Source organism: Eumetopias jubatus, unplaced genomic scaffold (genome assembly GCF_037043125.1).
Source record: "Eumetopias jubatus isolate StellerSeaLion01/CBP00866 unplaced genomic scaffold, mEumJub1_p1.0 scaffold_16, whole genome shotgun sequence".
NCBI lineage: Eukaryota > Metazoa > Chordata > Mammalia > Carnivora > Otariidae > Eumetopias > Eumetopias jubatus.
The window spans coordinates 49761516-49780247 of record NW_028274822.1 but is presented as its reverse complement, the minus strand read 5'-3'; the positions used below and the strand labels follow the sequence as shown (position 1 = coordinate 49780247).

The following is an 18732-nucleotide window of genomic DNA, read 5'->3' as shown; positions in this document are numbered from 1 at the left end:
TCTGCCTACTCTGGGTTCTGCCCACACAAACCCCCATCTCTGTGGCTTCCTGGAAAACCACTTCCTAGATGAGGAAGTGAAACTCATCAAGAAGTTGGGCGACTACCTGACTAACCTCTGCAGGCTGGCTGGCCCCCAAGGCTGAGCTGGGTGAGTATCTCTTCCAAAGGCTCACTTTCAAGCAAGATAACTAGGAGCCTCTGGAGCCCAATGGCCCATCTGCGTCCCCTGGGTGTCCGGGCTTCTGCCTGAGCCTCTCCCTGCAGCCACTAGGCAGCTTTTTAACCACCCTGGAGCCCTCCCCCAAGCCCTGCACCAAGTGAAAACAATAAAGCTTTTTGCACAAAAAAGCAAAAAATAAAAGCAAAAAAACCTCAAAAACCCCTTATGTAAGTTGGACCCATGCAGTTCAAACTTGTTGTTCAAGAATCAACTATATTATCAGAATATATATATTTTATTTTTATACTAACATGGTAAATGTACAACTTAATGAATTTTCACAAACTGAAAGCACCCGTAGAACCAGCACCCAAATGAAGAAATAGAACATTACCACTACCCCAGAAAACAGGCACTGCCCACAAAAGGGTAACACTTTTCTGACCTCTTACCCCATAGGTTTGGTTTGCCCAGTTTTGAACTTGATATAAATGGAATCATGCAGTATGCACTCTTTTGTATGTAGCTTCTTTTGCTCAGCATTCCTTGTGAGATTCTTCTCTATTTTGCATGAGTCGTAAAACATTCATATTGCTGTATATAGATTACACTGGGTGACCACCACAATTCACTTACCCATCCCATTCATTTATTTCAAACACTGCTGCTATATATATTCTAGCACATGCCTTTTAGTAGACCCAGGTAGGTATTTTTGTTGGGTGTATATGTGGGAATGAACACATATGTTCAGCTCTAGGAGATATTGAGAGGCTGCTAAAGCAGTTCATTCATGATAGAGGTTAAGTCAAAGTGATTAAACATGGGGAGATCAGTCATCTGGCTTTTCTGATAATTCAGGTTCAAAATAACAAATACATAAATCGTGGTCCTAGCCAGAAATAGTATGGGAGAAATGGCGAATTTTCTAGGATTTCTTTATTGGAGAAGAGAGAACAGTCCGAGATATCTTTGAGGCCCAAGAGGGAGAGTGATCTGTGGAGGGCGGAGGAGGTGGATTTTGAATGAGTTAAGGCTGAGGAGAGTGCACCGATGCAAACGCAAATTTGGAGTTTCTACCGGGGCTTTATGATGTAGATTTGGAATATTTTGTCAAGAACAATGATTACAGAAGCAGCTGGTGTGGATAAAATGGTTGAGGAAGGTAATGAAGAGAACTGCCAAGAGGGTGGTGGCCAAAGACTGATAGGTACAGGCCTTTGGATTTGGCCTCAGGAGTCTTTGGTGACCTTCCAGGGAGCAGAGTGTTTGGCTGGCAAGAAGCAAGGACAGCAGCGAGAGGACAGGGGGAGCTGCAGGTGAGGGTCACTGGGAGGGCAGGACTTTGGGAGGAGGGAGATTTTTGTTTTGTTTTGTTTTTTGTTTTGTAGGAGAAGGGACATTTTCCCAAAAGACATAATGATTCAGTATGATTTGTGATGCTTGGGACACCACGTTTCTTTCAAGTAACATCATTCAGAGCTTTGTAAAGCACATTTGAAAGGGTGGTCCCATTGACATCTGTTACAAGGTTTATAATACTTAGAAAACTACAGTTACAGTTTAATGCAAACCTAACAAATTGGGTTAAGTATTCACATTTCATTCTTATTTTTAGCATATCTGGTTCTTAATCTATAAAGTCTTTATAGATTACTAAAAAACATACGGGCACCAAAAAATACTGGCCTCCAGTACAGGCCATCTGTTTAATAACCCACCCCATAGCTTTGCTAAGAAAGAGAAATTAAAATGAGGAGACATGTGGATGCTTCCTACCCAGTGAGTGAAAATGCTACATCAGGAAAAACAGCAGGCTTGGAGTAGGAATTTGTATTTTCCCAAAGAAGCGGGACAGCTTCCTTTCCACTCTCTCTGTACCAGCGATCCAGGTAAGGAGAGAAACCCAGATGAATGACTTTTCTTCATCCTGAAATGACTTGACACAGTTAGCCAGAAGGAAGGGAACAAACAAACAAACAAACAAAGGCTTCCAAGCCTCCAAAATAGATGCCCCTCGCTGTATGCTCTAAGGCTCCACTGTTGACAGGACATACTGTGGTCCTCTGGCATATCTACTCTCAGATAGGATCCTGTTACAACAAGCAGGAGGAACTGGTTTGGGAGGCCACAAAAAAATGAAAAGCCGCCAGTTGAATAGTGCTTTATCTTCTGTCTTACGGACCTTATAAATCACACAGTTGCTTATCTGTTTCTCTGAGTCACTAAAAAAGCTCAGAAACAAAACATGCAAAACCTTCTTGTGTGCATTTTTGAGAGCACTAACTTCATCCCTGGCCCAATCTTATTTCTCTTACCCTGGCTTCTTCCTCTGATTGCTTACTTTATTTTTAACTTATGTTTGAAGCTACTGTATTACCTTTATGAAATGAGTTGGAGAGTGTTTAAAGAAAAATGTCAATACATAATAAATAACAAATAAAAGTAAGACTAAAACACATAGGACACATGACAGCTAGGAGAAATGACTGGGAAAAATTAAAGTAGAAAACTTTTAAAAAAAGCAGATGCATGAACTCAAAAAGCTTACTTAATATTCTGGGGGGCTATTTACATTTAAGGACAGCTTGTCACACATCTCAGGATCCTCTGAGGGAAATTTTGTGTCACATCTCAAAATACTCATTTCGTAGTAGTGACTGAGTCGTCAAGAAGGGGGATAAATACAGTGAATTCTGCTTATGAAAGCAGAGAAGTATAGATTCCATTTCTAAGTAAATATTTTTTATAAAAGAATAAGCTTTTCTAAATTACCATCATTAGATGATGTCAGAGAAGTTTTTTATAACAGAGTTTTTGAGTTTGTTGATCTCCAGAGAGTACTATGGATAAGTATCAGTATAGAGAACTGCTTTATGAGGGAAAAGTCTGACCAGTGACTGTACCAGCCTAAAAATGTTATTCCTCAGAAGATGCCTGAACAAAGCAAAGAGAAAACAAACCATCTGTGTAATTACCATCTGCCTTAAGAAAGCATGTCAACATGCGTGCTTGGGTGGCTCAGTCAGTTAAGCATCTAACTCTTGATTTCAGCTCAGGTCATGATTTGGGTTTTGTGAGATCAAGCCCCATGTCAGGCTCTGTGCCGGATGTGGAATCTGCTTAAGACTCTCTCTCCCTCTGCCCCTCCTGCCCTCCCTCTCTAAAAAACAACAACAACAAATAAAACATGTCAGCATTAACCACATATTAAAGTTCATTTGAAGGGAAAAGAAATTTTGTTTTTTGCCCCAGAGATAACTGTAGAGTTGATATCAGGTTATATAATGAAACAAAGTTTTTTTTTTCAGCTTCATTGAGGTATAATTGACATTAAATTATAAGACATTTATTGTATTTTAATAATTATTTTATGTATTTTTAATTGAAGTATAATTAACATACAGTGTTATGTTAGTTTCAGATGTACAACATCATGATTCAACAATTCTATACATTACTCACTGCTCACCATGATAAGTGTGGTCACCGTCTGTTACCAAGCAACCTTATTACAAGATTATTGACTGTATTCCCTATGCTGTACTTTTCATCTCTGTGACTTACTTATTTTGTAACTGGAAGTTTGTGCCACTTAATCCCTTTTATCTACTTCACCCACCCTTCCATCCCCCTCCCCCCAGGCAACCACCAGTTTGCTTGCTTACTTGATATATTTATTTTTGCTCTCTATATTTAACAGTCTGTTTTTTGTCTGTTTGTTCATTTATTTTGTTTTTTAGATTCCACATGTGTGAAATCATATGGCATTTGTCTTTCTCTGTGTGACTTATCTCACTTAGCCTTATACCCTCTAGTTCCATCTATGTTGTTGCAAATGGCAAAGCCTCGTTATTTTTTTATGTTTTTTTAGTTTTTATTTTCATTCCAGTTAACCTACAGTGTTATATTAGTTTCAGGTGTCCAATATAGTGATTAACGCTTTCATACATCACCCTGTCCTCATCACCACTAGTGCCTCCTTGACCCCCATCCCCTATTTCCCTCACCCCCCACTCCTGGCAGCCACTATTCTACTTCCTGCTTCTATGAGTTTGACGATTTTTTTTTTAAGATTCCTCATATGAGTGAAACCATGCAGTATTTGTCTTTCTCTCTCTTAACTGATTTCACTTAGCATAATGTCCTCAAGGTCCATCTACATTGTCACAAATGGCAGGATTTCCTTCTTTCTCATGGCTGAATAATATTCCATTGTGTGGACATATACATACACATACTACATCTTCTTTATCTGTTCATCCGTTGACAGACACTTGGTTGCTTCCATTTCCTGGCTATTGTGAATAATGCTCAATGAACATGGGAGTGCATTTCTCTCTTCTATATCTCATTTGCATTTCCTTTGGCTAAACCCAGAAGTGAAATTACTGCATTTTTAATTTTGTTGAGGGGCCTCCATATTGTTTCCCACAGTGGCTGTACCAATTTACACTCCCACCAACAAACATAAGGGTTCACTTTTCTCCACATCCTTGCCAACATTTGTTATCTTTTTTCCTTTTGAGAGCAGCCATTCTAACAGGTGTGAGGTGGGCGCCTGGCTGGCTCAGTCATTGGAACCTGTGACTCCTGATCTTGGGGTTGTGAATTCAAGTTCACATAGGGCCTAGAGATTACTTGAAAAAAAATTTAACAGGTGTTTGGGTGATATTCCATTATAATAGTCACCGTCTTCTACAATTAGATCCTTACTCTGATTTGCATTTCCCTGATGATTAGCTGTGTTGAGCACATGTCCATGTACCTGTTGGCCATTTGTATGTCTTCTTTGGAAAAATGTTCAGTTCCTCAATCTGTTTTTGATTGTTTGGATTTTTTGCTGTTGAGTTATGTGAGTTTTTAAAAAATATATTTTGGATATTAACCCCTTATCAGATATATGATTTGCAAATATTTCTCCTGTACTGTAGGTTGTCTTTTCATTTTGTTGAGGCTTCTTTTGCTGTGCAGAAGCTTTTTAGTTTGATGTAGTCCCACTTGTTTATTCACAATTTTTTCACCTTCTAGCAAATAACATATTGCAGGGATTTTTCCCCCAACCCTAGAAAACAAGACACATTGTATCCTCTCCTCACTGGGTTTGGCTCTGTTTTGAATCAGGAGGACATGAGCTGCGAGGAGAAGCTGTATTTCGGCTTGAATGAATACAGTAAGTCTCTACAGTGGGGCATCACAAGCCCCCTTCTGAGATGTGATGAGACTTTTGAAAAAATGGTGAACACGCTCTTGGAAAGGTAAGTAAGGACCTTCAACTTTTACTTTAGCTGTACTTGTGTGTCTAAAATAGCCAAAAGTCTCTTGTGTCACTGTCACAGGGAGTTCTGTGGAGCTCCGGCTGTGCAGATGACATGCAAAGGCAGAATAAGAATAGCCTCTCCTAAGATGACCTTTTACTCGTATAGGTTTTCTGTGATCATCCAAGACTAACAAAGGAAACTAGGGACCCAGAGTGGGACTTAGAACCACTTGCCATGCTCTGAATCATCTTCCAAGCACGCTTTACTGCTACCACCAGGGGATTAGATGGACGGAGGAATTTGCTGATTAAAGACCATTTCTCTGAGGGGTGGCCTCCCCACCGTATGTCCTACACTTCTTCTTTTTCTCTTTTCCCCTCTATCCACCATAGGCAAGTACCCTTAGATGACTCAGTAAAAACTGAACTTTACTATGAGAGATTTGGAGTGTAGACTGGAGAAAATTAGGAGCAATTAGATCACAGAAGTGAGTTCAGTTCCTAATGTGCCTCCTCCAATCCCTGACCTTGGGAGATAAAGATCATAACTTTTCTGTCTCCTATGCTTTCTTTTTATTCTCCAAGTTCTGGTCAAACTCCAGGAAAGTAAAGGGTTTTCCTGTTTTTTTCTCTCTGATCTTGAAGCATAGACTCAAAGCATCACAGAGGCACTGGAATTTACCTAACCTGGTAGAGGGCCCTCCCTGCCCTCGGCTGCAATAGTCTGTCTGACCTTCCAGTGATGGGGGCAAGTGTACTCTTTTTGAAGAGGCACATTCTAATTTTTAGTAGCTCTTGTTCTTCAGATTGGCTCCAGTTGACCACAAGCCACCTGTTTAACAACCTGTTCTATAACTTTGCTAAGAAAAAAGAAAGAGAAATAAAAATGAGGATGGGTGGCTGTACCCTACCAGTGAGTTATTATGCTGCATCAACAAAAGGAGAAGCCTCAGAGTAGGATTTTATATTTTTGCAGCTGTTGGATTTAAGAAGACTTAACGGACACTGTGACATTAATCCTGCCACAGCACATGTGATCCTAACGTTTCCAAAATCATCCCATGAGTCTCCCTTTTAAGGGTTTCCCACCCACCTGCTGCATCCACCAGCTTGGAACGTTCCCTCCCTCCGATACCATCATTCCCAGAGTCAATCCTGTTAACTTCTCTTACAACTTTGGTAATACTTAAAATACGACAAACAATTACAGTTCAGTGCAAACAGAACAGGTTGTGAAGACTGTTGCCTTCTAAATTCATACTTCTTTCAGAGTGTGAGATCTAAATGCCTGTAGATCAAAGTTACCATGTGTTCTAACTTTGGCTTACCTACCTGACCCATCAAAAAACATTAAGCTTTAAACAAGGATCTTGTGTGCTCACTTCTTCCAACCCAGTCACTCAAGCTAGTAATAGCTGTGATTTACTGAGCGTTTGAAGAACCGGCCCAGGATTGAGTGAACTGAAGGATTTCTTCACTTTTCCCCAACCTACTAAATCCTTGCAATGCAAGGAGACATTATCAGAGACCTGAATGACTCCAGACCCAGCTCTGTCCCTGACCAACCGGTTGCATGATCCTGGGCAGGTAGCCAGGTTTCTCTCAGCCGCTTAACTCACTCTCCTTCTGGTAGGAGCGGGAGTGGTCAAATCCAGGGCATCCACGGTCCTTTCCAACTCTGAAGTACTTCAAAAGCATACTATTCATTTGATGACCCTAACTGGTATTTGACCCTGTGCAAGGCTGGCGGACCACTTGTTTTACTTTAAATAGAATTATAAAGTAGAACAAAGGCAAACCACCCCATGGCCTACCCAGCTGCTAGGCCGCTGCCTGTGCTACCAGCTGACAACCAGAAAGAAAGTTCACAGGCTCATCCTCATTTTGCCAGCACCTCTTTTCTTGACCAGCACCTCCTTGTGCCTGCAAAGGGGTCCTCTTTGCCCATTTGTACTCACTTTGCCAGCAGGCCTGGCTTTCTGAGGAGTAACTCACAAATAATTCATAAATAAATTTCCTGCCTGCTCTGTAGCTGTAAAAAGTGCCAATTTGAACAAAGTGATCCTCTTACTTGGCAGTCCAGGTGGGGTGGGGGTGGAGTACCAATGGGTGTTGGGATGAGGCAAGGACACCCCTATTTGCCAGGCTCTGTTGACGAAGCAGGGCTCGGGTGATAGGAGGCTACACCACTAGGGGGTGCTATTTCTCCAGTCAGCTCCAAGTTTTCTCCTGCACCAAGGCACATTTTATGGGAAGATACACTTGCTGTCTGTGGGGCTACCGTCAAATTAGTAATTATTAGTAATAATAATTATTCTTTTTCTGTCTGCTACTTTGCAAACATGATACTAATGTCTCAATTTTCTTTACTGTAGTTTTAAGTATCAGAGAAATAAGCTGACAAAACCACCATTCTAAGTGCCACCAATAAGAGGTTAGGATCCAGGGATGCTCCATTATGACTCTGTCAACAAATAACCTGACTAGATCAGTGCTTCTCAAAAGTTAATGTGCATACAAATCACCTGGGGGTCTTGTCAGGCTATGAGTTCTGATTCAGGTATCTGGGGTGGGGGAATTTGGCATTTCTAGCAGGCTCCCAAGTGGTGCTGCTTCTGGTCCACAGACCACACTCAGAGAAGCTAGGGTCACTAGACCATCCCCAAACCTCTTTAACTTGCTGTACGTATCCCAACAGTTTCTGACTCACAGGAGTTGAAGGCTCTACTTTTCCTTCTAACGATGTGGGCCCCAAGTTCATACTAGGGCTCCAGCCCAACCCTGATCGGTAACCCCTTCCCACCATGCTGGGTCTGCATTCCTCCCACAGAGACCTTACTGTGCCAGCTGGTCCTGCTGCCCAAGTTCTAGCTCCCTGTGTTCTGTTGAAGGTACCCCAGGCTGCACAGCATGGTCGTCCGCTGCTACCTTCTCATCCAGCAGTACTCAGAGGCTCTGATGGCTCTCACCACCATGGCGTCCCTCCGAGACCACAGCACACCGGAAACACTCAGCATTATGGATGACCTCATCAGCTCCCCAGGAAAGACAAGAAGTGGGAGGGGACACATGCTCATTATCAGGGTGCCCTCCGTGCAGTTGGCAATGTTAGCCAAGGAGAGGCTGCAGGAGGTGCGCGACAAGCTGGGGCTGCAGTACCGCTTTGAGATCATCCTCGGGAACCCCGCCTCTGAACTCAGTGTCGCAACGCATTTTGTGGCACGATTAAAGGTTAGCAATGGTCGGACAGCTCTCCTTTGAAATATCATTCGTTTCTGTTTTCTAGGAACCCCACCTAGGTGGCTCGGAGGCCTGAGTTTAGTAGAGTTTTGCACACGTGTTGATTTGATCTTCGTGACAGTGTTAAGGCTAAACCAAGGGACGTGTACACTTCCCTAATTGGAGCCGATTTATTAAGATTCTGTCAAGCCCCCTTTTTAGCATGTGCCTGCAGTTGGTCTTCCATGCCCTCCAACTGCAGGTGTAAAAATGAGATGACCCAATTTGACCCCATGTTTATTGACCTTGTTCAAGATGCATCTAGCCCACGGCCATCTGTTTTCTCAGAAAGAAAGGTGAGTTGTTCTCTCAGACCTCTGTGGGTTCGCCTTTAAGTGACATCAATTCACTAATTCTTTTCTGTCTACCTAGCCTGTCAGCTCAGGTCTAGAGTAAGTAGGTAAAGTATTCTGTTTTATCTTTAGAACTCATATAGAGCTATTCCCCACCCTCTTGCATGTGGATTCTTCAACCCTTTGTTGTTTCATTGAAATCGCTTTGACGCCCAGCCCTGAGGCTTGCTGGTCTGACTTCTCCAAGCCTACTGCAGAGGGATTAGTGCATGAGCACGGGTCAACCCCCTCGCATGGCTGGTGGGACTGCTTCTCCTAAATCCCTCCTGGTAGACATGGAGGGGACAGGCAGAATTCCTAAATCAACTCACCTAACTCCCTACTTTATGCCCTTCTCAGGTTTTTCTGGGGACTTTTATAATCTAATGTGTCCTGGCCATTAGGAAGAATATAATAAAATAACTGCCTATATATAGATATGATACCAAGCTAAGTAGCGTATGTCTGAGCTAGACCAGCATGGTACCTGTACCCTGCACACTAAATACTGAGCTAAATTGGGTTAAAAAAGTCTAGTTTGGGACGCCTGGGTGGCTCAGTTAAGTGTCTGCCTTCAGCTCAGGTCATGATCCTGGGGCCCTGGGATCGAGTCCCACATTGGGCTCCTTGCTCAGCAGGGAGCCTGCTTCTCCCTCTCCCTCTGCCTGCCACTCCCCCTGCTTGTGCTCACTCTCTCTGTCTCTGACAAATAAATAAATAAAACCTTTTTTAAAAAAAGAAAAGAAAAATCTATTTTGGCACAAATTTTATGAAAAGAAAGCACATAGTCTTGGGCAATTCTCATTTTTACCCTGGGTTGCAGTTTCCCACCTGCAAAATGAGAGAGGTGGACTGAATGATCTCAGCTCTAATTTGAGGATGTTATTCACTGTTCATAAAGCATTTTGCAAACATAAACCTTTTTATTGTATTCTATTAGCTTAACCTAAATGGGATAATCCCAAAATGCAAACAAAATACATTAGCTTGATAAGCAACTGGAATAAATCTGTCTAAAAATAGAAACCCTATATTTAGTGGAAGTTGAAACATTTATATTTCATATGTAGATATAATGTTCACAATTTTAAATTATACACCACATAACTGCGAGATTTCTAGGATGAATAACAAATGAGAGTCCTGAAACTCTTCTTACAGTATAATTCATTGAGACGTATGTCTTGAGACAATTTGAATGATACTAATGATTGAAGAATCTGGAAAGGCAAATAATCTGCAAGGAGATGGTTGAAGAGGATGTGAGGCTGCAGAATCTTCTCGGGGTCCATGACACTGATCAAGTGTAGCTACCTATAGTTGAGGTCATTCGTTGAGAGTCTTCAAATGTGCCAATCACTAAGTCAGTATAAATCAGCCAGTCCTAAATAATTAACCCCTCTGGGCCATAGGTTTAAAACCACAATCAAGACTTGAGGTTCTTTTTTTTTTTTAACCTTTTCTTATGTAATCTCTACACCCCGAGTGGGGCTTGAATCCACAACCCCAAGATCAAGAGTCCTAACTGGCTGCTAGCACATCAGAATCACCTTCAGAGCCTCTAGACAGCAGTGGTTCTGTGAGCCCTGAGAACGTGCCATACATGAAGGGGGGCCCAAGTAATTCTCAGAACAGTTATATCTCAATTTGTATGAGTAGCTGCCAGGCACTGACCACACAAAAGAGATTTCCATATTGTCAAAACCACCGGATCACATCAGTCCATCCTGTTTATACTCTCTCTTTGTGTGGAAGTAAAAATATGAAATCCCACTGAAATGGTCACATCCTAAGCAAGACTGCCACTTGCCAGGTGGTTTCTGCTTCACATGTTTTCTTCCTTCCTTCCTTCCTTCCTTCCTTCCTTCCTTCCTTCCTTCCTTCCTTCCTTCCTTCCAAGATTTACTTATTTGAGAGAGAGAGAACGGGAGCAAGGCGAGGGGCAGAAGGAGGGGGAGAGAGAGACTCCTCAAGCAGACTCCTCATTTGAGTGCTGAATTTGACCTGAGGCTTGATCCCACAACACTGAGATCATGAGCTGAGCCAAAATCAAGAGTCAAACACCTAACCAACTGAGCCACCCAGGCATCCCTTCATGTTTATCTCTAAGTTACTAACCTCCCTTACCACTATCAGGATGGCATGGGTGGGTGGGTGTGCCTTTTATCTGTAGTCTTGGGTAAGATCCTCTGCCTCTTCTTCCATTGGATGGCCTTATTTTCCCTCTAATTATCCTGCTATGTGTTGTGATTGACTTATAAGTGATGACAAGCATTCTGGAAGGACACCAGGCTTAAATCTAAATAAATCAGTTCCTCCAGAAGGCCTGTGAAGCTTTCATCAAATGTCCTTGGCCATGAGCCCCATATTTTCCTTGAACTCAGTGCCCACCCCATCTTTTGTGTTGTTTTAAATGCTCTGCAGTGAAATCATCCTGAGGACATGGTCAGTCTGTTGAAGAATGATGGCCATCATTCATCAGAACAGAAAAGCATGTTGGAGTGTTTTGGCTAGCTCTGATTGGTCAAGAGTAAAAGCAAGATTTCTTTAATAATCTTTTGAAAATAAATCTTTTTGTAGAGTAAAACATAATATCCCTTATACCATCATTATAACGACCTCATTATTTGTGAACCATGACCAATGGATGGTTTCTGGGAGATAAAATCCATTCAGGGAGAACCTCAGTGTCAGGGACATCATGAGTCCAATGCAAAATTATATAAGCAAAATGATTCCTGTTCCCAGAATTGTTTACTCTAAATCAAAGTGTTATTATATTTACTTTGACATGACAATGTATGGAAAACTGAATTTTTGTAGGTACCTTTCTTCTAATATTTAAAAAAATATTTTTGATAGATTTTTTTTTTTCTAAAGTAGGTTCCACACCCAGAGTAGTAGCCAATGCAGAGCTTGAACTCATGACCCTGAGATCAAGACCTGAGTGGAAATCAAGAGTCAGATGTTTAACCCAATGAGCCACCCTGGATAGATTGATTTTCTAAGACAAAAAAGAAAAGTCTCTCAAATTTGTAAACAGCTATATAGATCTATTGATTTCCCTTTGGTATGCAAATATATGATTTAAAAAAACACTTGTTAGGTTAGAGTGCTTCCCATTTTACAAATTATATACATTTTATTCAAATAATTGTGGGTATATTTATTTCTAAAGGTTGTTTTATCTAGACACCAACAAATCATTAATCAAACCCTATGACATTATTTTTTGCCTATTAGATTTCTTTATCCCATTTTGTGTTTAGCAAAAGAAGTACCTGTCTATTTTAAAATAAAGTGTATGCATTACTTAAGACCTCTTACTCTTTGTTCCCTAAAGCATTATCAGAAACATCAGTTTATTTCCTATAGTAACTCCTGCTGCAAAGCTGTTATGAGCATAGTTAGATGCTAGACACTTTATAAATAGTAGAAACCACCTTATCTACTTAAGACATAGTCTATTTTCTTTCTGCTCTAAAATCTAAAAATCTATAAGATCTTTTCACTTTTGAACATCTTTCAGGTTGGTGGGATTTTTTTTTCTCTTTGCACTGATTGGCATTCCATTTATTAAAGATACACATACACGTGTATGTATGTGTTAATCTATATCATAAGTTGATGCTTCATAGGTTATTTGTGAAACCATAAGCTAATAGCATTACTCTTCTAAGTAAGGGACAGGGTTTTTTTTTTTTATTGGTCCTGATTTGGTTATATTTTTCGCCTTCTTGAGAGAGACTTTTGAGAGCCCCAAGTCAATTATTACTTGTCACTTATTTTGAAAGTCAATATAGAAAGAAAGAGGGGAAAAAACCATCAAGGGTAACTAACTTCATGATTTTCTTGGTGAAAATGTCTGTCTTCGTGGAGTCTTTTGAGATGCTTTTATTAGTCATTCATAACTGAAACTGTCTTTTTCAGTCAGTCCATCCCAAGAGTCTGTCCATTACATGAAGAAAGTGTATTTGAGAGCCTTGAGTCAGGTAGTTTAACCAGGGTTGTTCACCTTGTCTGCTGCTTTGGCCTGCGTGGCTACTGCATGATGTACACCAAGGTCTCCTGTTTTATCCTACTGAGATAAAACTGAAGGCCACATTCTTCTAGAGTGCTTTGTTATGCTTTTTAGTAGCAATTTAGTACACACACACACACACACACACACACACACACACACACTGAAAGTCGTTTGGAAGCACAAAGGCATCTAAAATCTGGACCTAGAAACCTTTTAAGAAGTGGAAACTTAAATAAGGGGTTTTAATTTTATCATGTGGGTCCCTTTCTACAGACCTGGAGAGGAAATGAGCTGGAAGAGTGGACCCCTCGGACATACCAGGATTTAGAAGGTCTTCCTTGTATTGTGATATTAACTGGCAAAGATCCTCTTGGAGAAACATTTCCCAGGTACAATGTGAACGGCCAGTTCCCATTCTTCATTAGTTGCCCAGCTAAGCTGATGGCTGAAACTTGGCTGACACTTAGCCATTTCATTCATTGGGCGAGGAGGAAGAGAATCGCTTTCCTCAGAGAGAAAAGACACACACCCTTCCTTGACCCTTTGTTTTGATTTTCCAGAGATTGCCTAGCATTTGGGTAAATGGAAGGTAGCCACAGTGAGAAGTGTCTCTGCATCAAAGCAGGGCCGCCAGAGAGGCAGGGAGGGAAAGCATCTGCCCCAAACTGGGGTTTTGTTATTTGGATGAAGTGTCTCTTCATTTGCTGTTCCCACGCCCGTTAAGGGCCCAGGGCCTGGGGACAGGAAGGCCTCAACGCCAGTAATAACAGCACGAGCCACATGCTTCCTGTGTGTCAGGCATTGCCGCAGATGTCTTCCCTGCGCCATCCGTGCATTCCATACAGCCCATGAGCCAGGCACTGCTATTCTATTCTATCCTTGGGGAGGAGGAAGTGGCTAGTGCAAGGTCATAACAGCGAGGAGGCAACAAAGCTGAGGTTTGACTCAAGGCCAGATGGACTCACCCAAAACATCATGACTTACGTGCAGGTCTTTGAAGTACTGTGACCTCCGGCTCATCGACTCAAGCTATTTAACTCGCACAGCCTTGGAGCAGGAGGTGGGTCTGGCGTGCTGCTATGTCTCCAAAGAGGTCATCCGGGGCCCCGCTGTTGCCCTGGACCTTAGTGGGAAGGAGCAGGAGAGAGCCTCTGCCAGCGAGAACGATGCTGAGGAGCTGCTGGTTGACCTGGAGAGGCCACAGAGCAACGGTAGTGCTGTCACTGGAACCTCGGGTCAGTGCTTGCTTGCTGTCTGTGGGGACGTGGGGGTGGGGGGTAGGGGGGAGGGGGGAGGCATTTACTCATACCTCTCAAGCACGTCAGAGGAGCCTTTGGTGGCTCGGGCATCCGGTCCAGACCTCGGGTTCCCAGGAGAGATACTTGGAAAACATTAACTGTTGAACAGCCACAGAATACTTCTTGGGATAAACATTTAATGAAGAACTTGGTAATAAGCTAAGTATAATAAATAAATTTTACCAACCCCAGCCTGCACCATTTTCCCGAGTCTTTTCCACCCTTAATCACCTCATGGATATTATACATCTGCAATTTGCACAGAAGCCTTCTTTTCCGTCTAGATCCGAAAGCTGTTAAGTTTGTGCTCATTGGCTTAGTACCTGGCACAGTGTTTACTTGTTTGAATGAATGCATGAATGAGTGAATGAATGGCTTTTCTAAGCAGTCAATGGCAAGTGTTTGTAGACCGAAGGCTACTCTGGGGCCACTGGCCGTGCTGAGCTGCCATGCAGCCTGCCAGCCCCACTCCTGGAGTGTCACTGAATGGCCTCTGGCAGTGCCCGGCATGAACTCTCTTTTGATGACTTATATTACTGCAAATGCAGCACTGTTTCCATTTTTTTTTCTCATTAGGAAAGTAATAAAACTCAACACAGAAAACTTGGAGAATGTAACAAAGGATAGAGAAGAGGTTAAAAATTAAAACCCTGGGGTGCCCAGCTGGCTCAGTCAGTAGAGCATGAGACTCTTGATCTTGGGGTTGTGAGGTCAAGCCCCACACTGGGGGTGGAGATTTCTTTTAAAAATAAATAAAGAGGCGGCACGTGGGTGGCTCAGTTGGTTAAGCGTCTGCCTTTGGCTCAGGCCATGATCCCGGGGTCCTGGGATGGAGCCCTGAGTTGGGCTCCCTGCTCAGCGGGAAGCCTGCTTCTCCCTCTGCCCCTCCCCCCTCATGTTTTCTTGCTTTCTCTCTCAAATAAATAAAATCTTTAAAATAAATGAATAAAAATGAAAACTCCACGACCAGAGAAGACCACTGTGAACATTCTTCTTTCCCATGTCTCCCCTCTTCCATCATCATAACACATGCGTGCAGACACACAGACGGTTTCAGGTCGCAGGCAGCCTTCGTGAGTCTGTTCATCCTGCAGCTGCTGCTGGATGGCTACGGGAATCGAAGAGGCGGTCCTCTACGGGGCTTTCTGTGTTGATAGGGACCCTCCGCCTGGAAGAGCAAGAGGACTGTTCTACTGGGTGTGCCCAGCTGCGCGCCTCAGCCAGGGGTCCGGGCTGTACCTTCCTCCAACCCCAGCACTCCAGGCTCCCCAGTGGTTTCTCTGAGACCAGTTCAGAATAAAGGCAAGAAGTTTGGGGGCTAGTAAAGAATAACAGAAGGGAAGGGGGACCATCACATCTGGAAGTTTCTGGATACCAGCATCAGCGAGGGAGAGGTGAGGGGGTGTTACCTCCTTCCTGGGGGCTCTTTAGTCAGACCCTCCCCTTTCCCTGCACTTCCAGAGCTGCCCCACAAGGCTCACATAGTCTTGTCCTTGCTCCGATTAACTGGCACAAAGGTCATGGCTTGCCTTCTGCTGCTTAGTTTCCCTCCCTCCAGGGACAACCTGGCCTGCCTGTGCTCCCACCACTGAGCACACGTCCCTCAGCCATGGGCTGACTCTGAGGGTCCTTGGGGAAGTTCACTGCCGAAAGTGTGCAGGCTTTAAAGGCCAGGGCTGTGAGGGGAAAAGCAGGCTCTCATGCAAGATGGAAGGACACAAAAAGTCAGATGAGCAAGTGGAGTGACTTAGTTGCAGCAACCTCCAGTTACTGGCTGCCCCTCTGGGACCTCCTGAGGTTGGGATTTGACCTACATGCCTTCGAGCATCAGTGTGAGCTCAGAGAGGGCCTTCCGTCCTGAACGTATGAACTTTTGGTTTGTCCACAAATGAAAGAGTGGCTGACCCATCAGAGGGGAAAACGTATTTGAAGTGAATTGGCCAAATGCACAGAGATCTCTGGATGAAAGCAAGACCTCATTGAGTGTAGATTGTGCCTTACATCCTCTGTCACATGGAGACATTCCCCACGCTGGTTTGGGCATCCATGGGAAGTGGCTACCTCCCTGGGAACTTCTCCACAACCAGAAGCGTGAGACCCTTGGACCCCAGGAGGTGGCAAGTGCCCTGGAGCAGAACTTGAACATGGAGCCTGTATTGGTCAGGGTCCTGGGATGAATCAGGTGGCATATTCAAATGAGGTCACCGAGGAGAGTTTAATAAAGTTACACCATTTACAAAGATGGGGGTAGGATTTAGAAAAGGAGCTCGAGGTATAGTTACCCCCAGAGCGCCCTGAGCACCCTGGGGCCAAGGAAGCCAGCAGAGGAAGCAGCGTCTGGGACTGGAGAGGCCACAGCCCTCCCGGAGGAAGGCGGTCTAGCCTGGCCGGCATGCAGGGAGGGAACCGGGCAGTAAACGGCCGAGCCCTGCTGATGGATACGTCCGTCTTCTTCCAGGCTCCATCATGGAGAACGGGGTGAGCTCTTCCAGCACGGCCGACAAGTCCCAGAAACTGTCCCTGACCCCCAGCTTCCAGAGCCCGGCCAACAGCATGGGGCTGGATGAAGGGGTCTCCACGGGCACAACGGGAGCTGGGGAGACCCTGAAGCAGGAGTGCGACTCCCTGGGCCCCCAGATGGCCAGCAGCACCACCTCCAAGCCGTCGTCGTCCTCATCCTCGGGCCCCCGGGCCCTCTCGTGGCCGGGGCAGCCGCCCCAGGGCTGCAGGGGCCTGCACGCCGCCCTACCCCCGATCGTGATCTTATCGAAGGCAGCCTACAGCCTGCTGGGCTCGCAGCGGGGAGGCAAGCCGCCCGCGTCCTCCTCGCTGCTGCCGCACGCCGACGTGGCCTGGGTGAGCTCCCTGCGGCCGCTCCTGCACAAGGACATGAGCAGCGAGGAGCAGTCCCTCTACTACCGGCAGTGGACCTCGGCTCGGCAGCACCACGCCGACTTCAGCAACCAGCCGGACCCCGCCTCGGGAGCCCGCACCTGCCACCCCCGGCGGCTGCTGCTGACCGGCCCCCCTCAGGTAGGACCCGTGGTCCCCAAGAAGGAAGGCAGCGGGGGAGCCGCGCGAGGTGGTGTGGGGGTTGACCCAGAGCGATGAGGTCCTCGCTCTGGCCTCTCAGGGGCAGGAGCGATCCAAGAGCCCAGGTGTGAAATCTCGTCTCTCTTCTCCTTCCCTCTCTTCCCTTCCCCCCTCCCCAATTAAAAATATTTCCATCAGGTGGGAAAGACCGGCTCCTATTTACAGTTCCTTAGGATCCTCTTCCGCATGCTCATCAGGCTCCTGGAGGTGGATGTGTATGATGAGGGAGAGATCAACGCGGGTGAGTTGCGCGGGTCGTGGGCCGAGACACAAGACACTGACACCCAAGTCCGCTTGCGGGCTGTCCCGGTGCCGAATGTGCAGGGTTATCGGGAGGCCAGGAGCGCCGTGCGAGCAAACGGTTGTGCGGACAATGTGGCCACTTTTTAGCTCTTTAAGTTGCGGTGGAGTCTTCCACTTCTGGCCTCCCCTTCTTAACGTCCCCCGGGAGGCAGGGCAGAGAGGCATTTTATAAAGCCCTCGTAGGTGGATTAGTTGCTTCTATGGGTGTAAAATTCACTTGCAGTGTTCTGCTCAGGGTCCGATATTCGCTGGTTACTTCTGCTTTAACAACAGGCTCGGAGAGAAGGTATATGGATAACTCTAATTAAAACTTTGTGCAGAACCAAAACCTAGTGCCATTAACAAACCCCTTCACGTTTGCAGAAAGATGCAGGAGCTAGTGCTTGACAGGGCTGTGGGGGCTGGTTTTCAAAAAGATTATCTCCCATCTTCCTCCTGTAGCCCCTTCTCAGCCCTTCCCCATCAGCTGTCACCTGAGGCTCCCACGGGCAGGGAGCCTGGCCAGCAGAGCCAGAAAGTGAGCGTAAGCAGGATCAGCCAGCATTAGCTCTGTAGCTAGGGTCAGTGTGGCCTCCATACCGTGGCTTCACATCTTGGAGCAGTGACCTGTACTGGAAGGGGGGCGGGGAGGGGGGCATGGACAGTAGAAGTCATCAGGTAGAAGTTCTTCCAAGCCCCTCAGAGATGAGTCTGGAAAAGGGAAAGGCCTTGGCATCTTCTGTCAGATTGGCCCTCAGATCTCACCCCACTTGCTGCTTGTCCTAAATAGTTGGACTTGTTCTGTGACAAGCCCAAGGGACTAGTTCAGTCCAGAGCAAGACTAGGCAAAATCAGCCGTATTTAATCATTGTATTATCACTTTCGGCCCTATTTCCACTCCTTCATGATTGCAGACACACACACAATCCCATCTTCCCACCCGCCTCTCCTTGTTTGTGTCCCCACCTGAGCTGCACCAGACCCCAGGCCCACCACAGAGGG

At 44.9% G+C, this 18732-nt stretch overlaps 1 protein-coding gene across 4 annotated transcripts in view; it reads left to right on the top strand.

The window, feature by feature from the left end:
* Positions 1-18732, top strand: part of GREB1L (GREB1 like retinoic acid receptor coactivator) — a 136413-nt gene that overhangs the window by 97238 nt on the left and 20443 nt on the right. For all 4 annotated transcript variants that reach the window (XM_088019365.1, XM_028092524.2, XM_088019364.1 and 1 more), the window contains 6 exons: positions 5287-5420; positions 8314-8653; positions 13331-13446; positions 14048-14292; positions 16814-17388; positions 17587-17689. In XM_088019365.1, the coding sequence (XP_087875491.1) occupies positions 5287-5420; positions 8314-8653; positions 13331-13446; positions 14048-14292; positions 16814-17388; positions 17587-17689 (1513 nt within the window). The remainder of the gene's footprint in view (positions 1-5286; positions 5421-8313; positions 8654-13330; positions 13447-14047; positions 14293-16813; positions 17389-17586; positions 17690-18732) is intronic.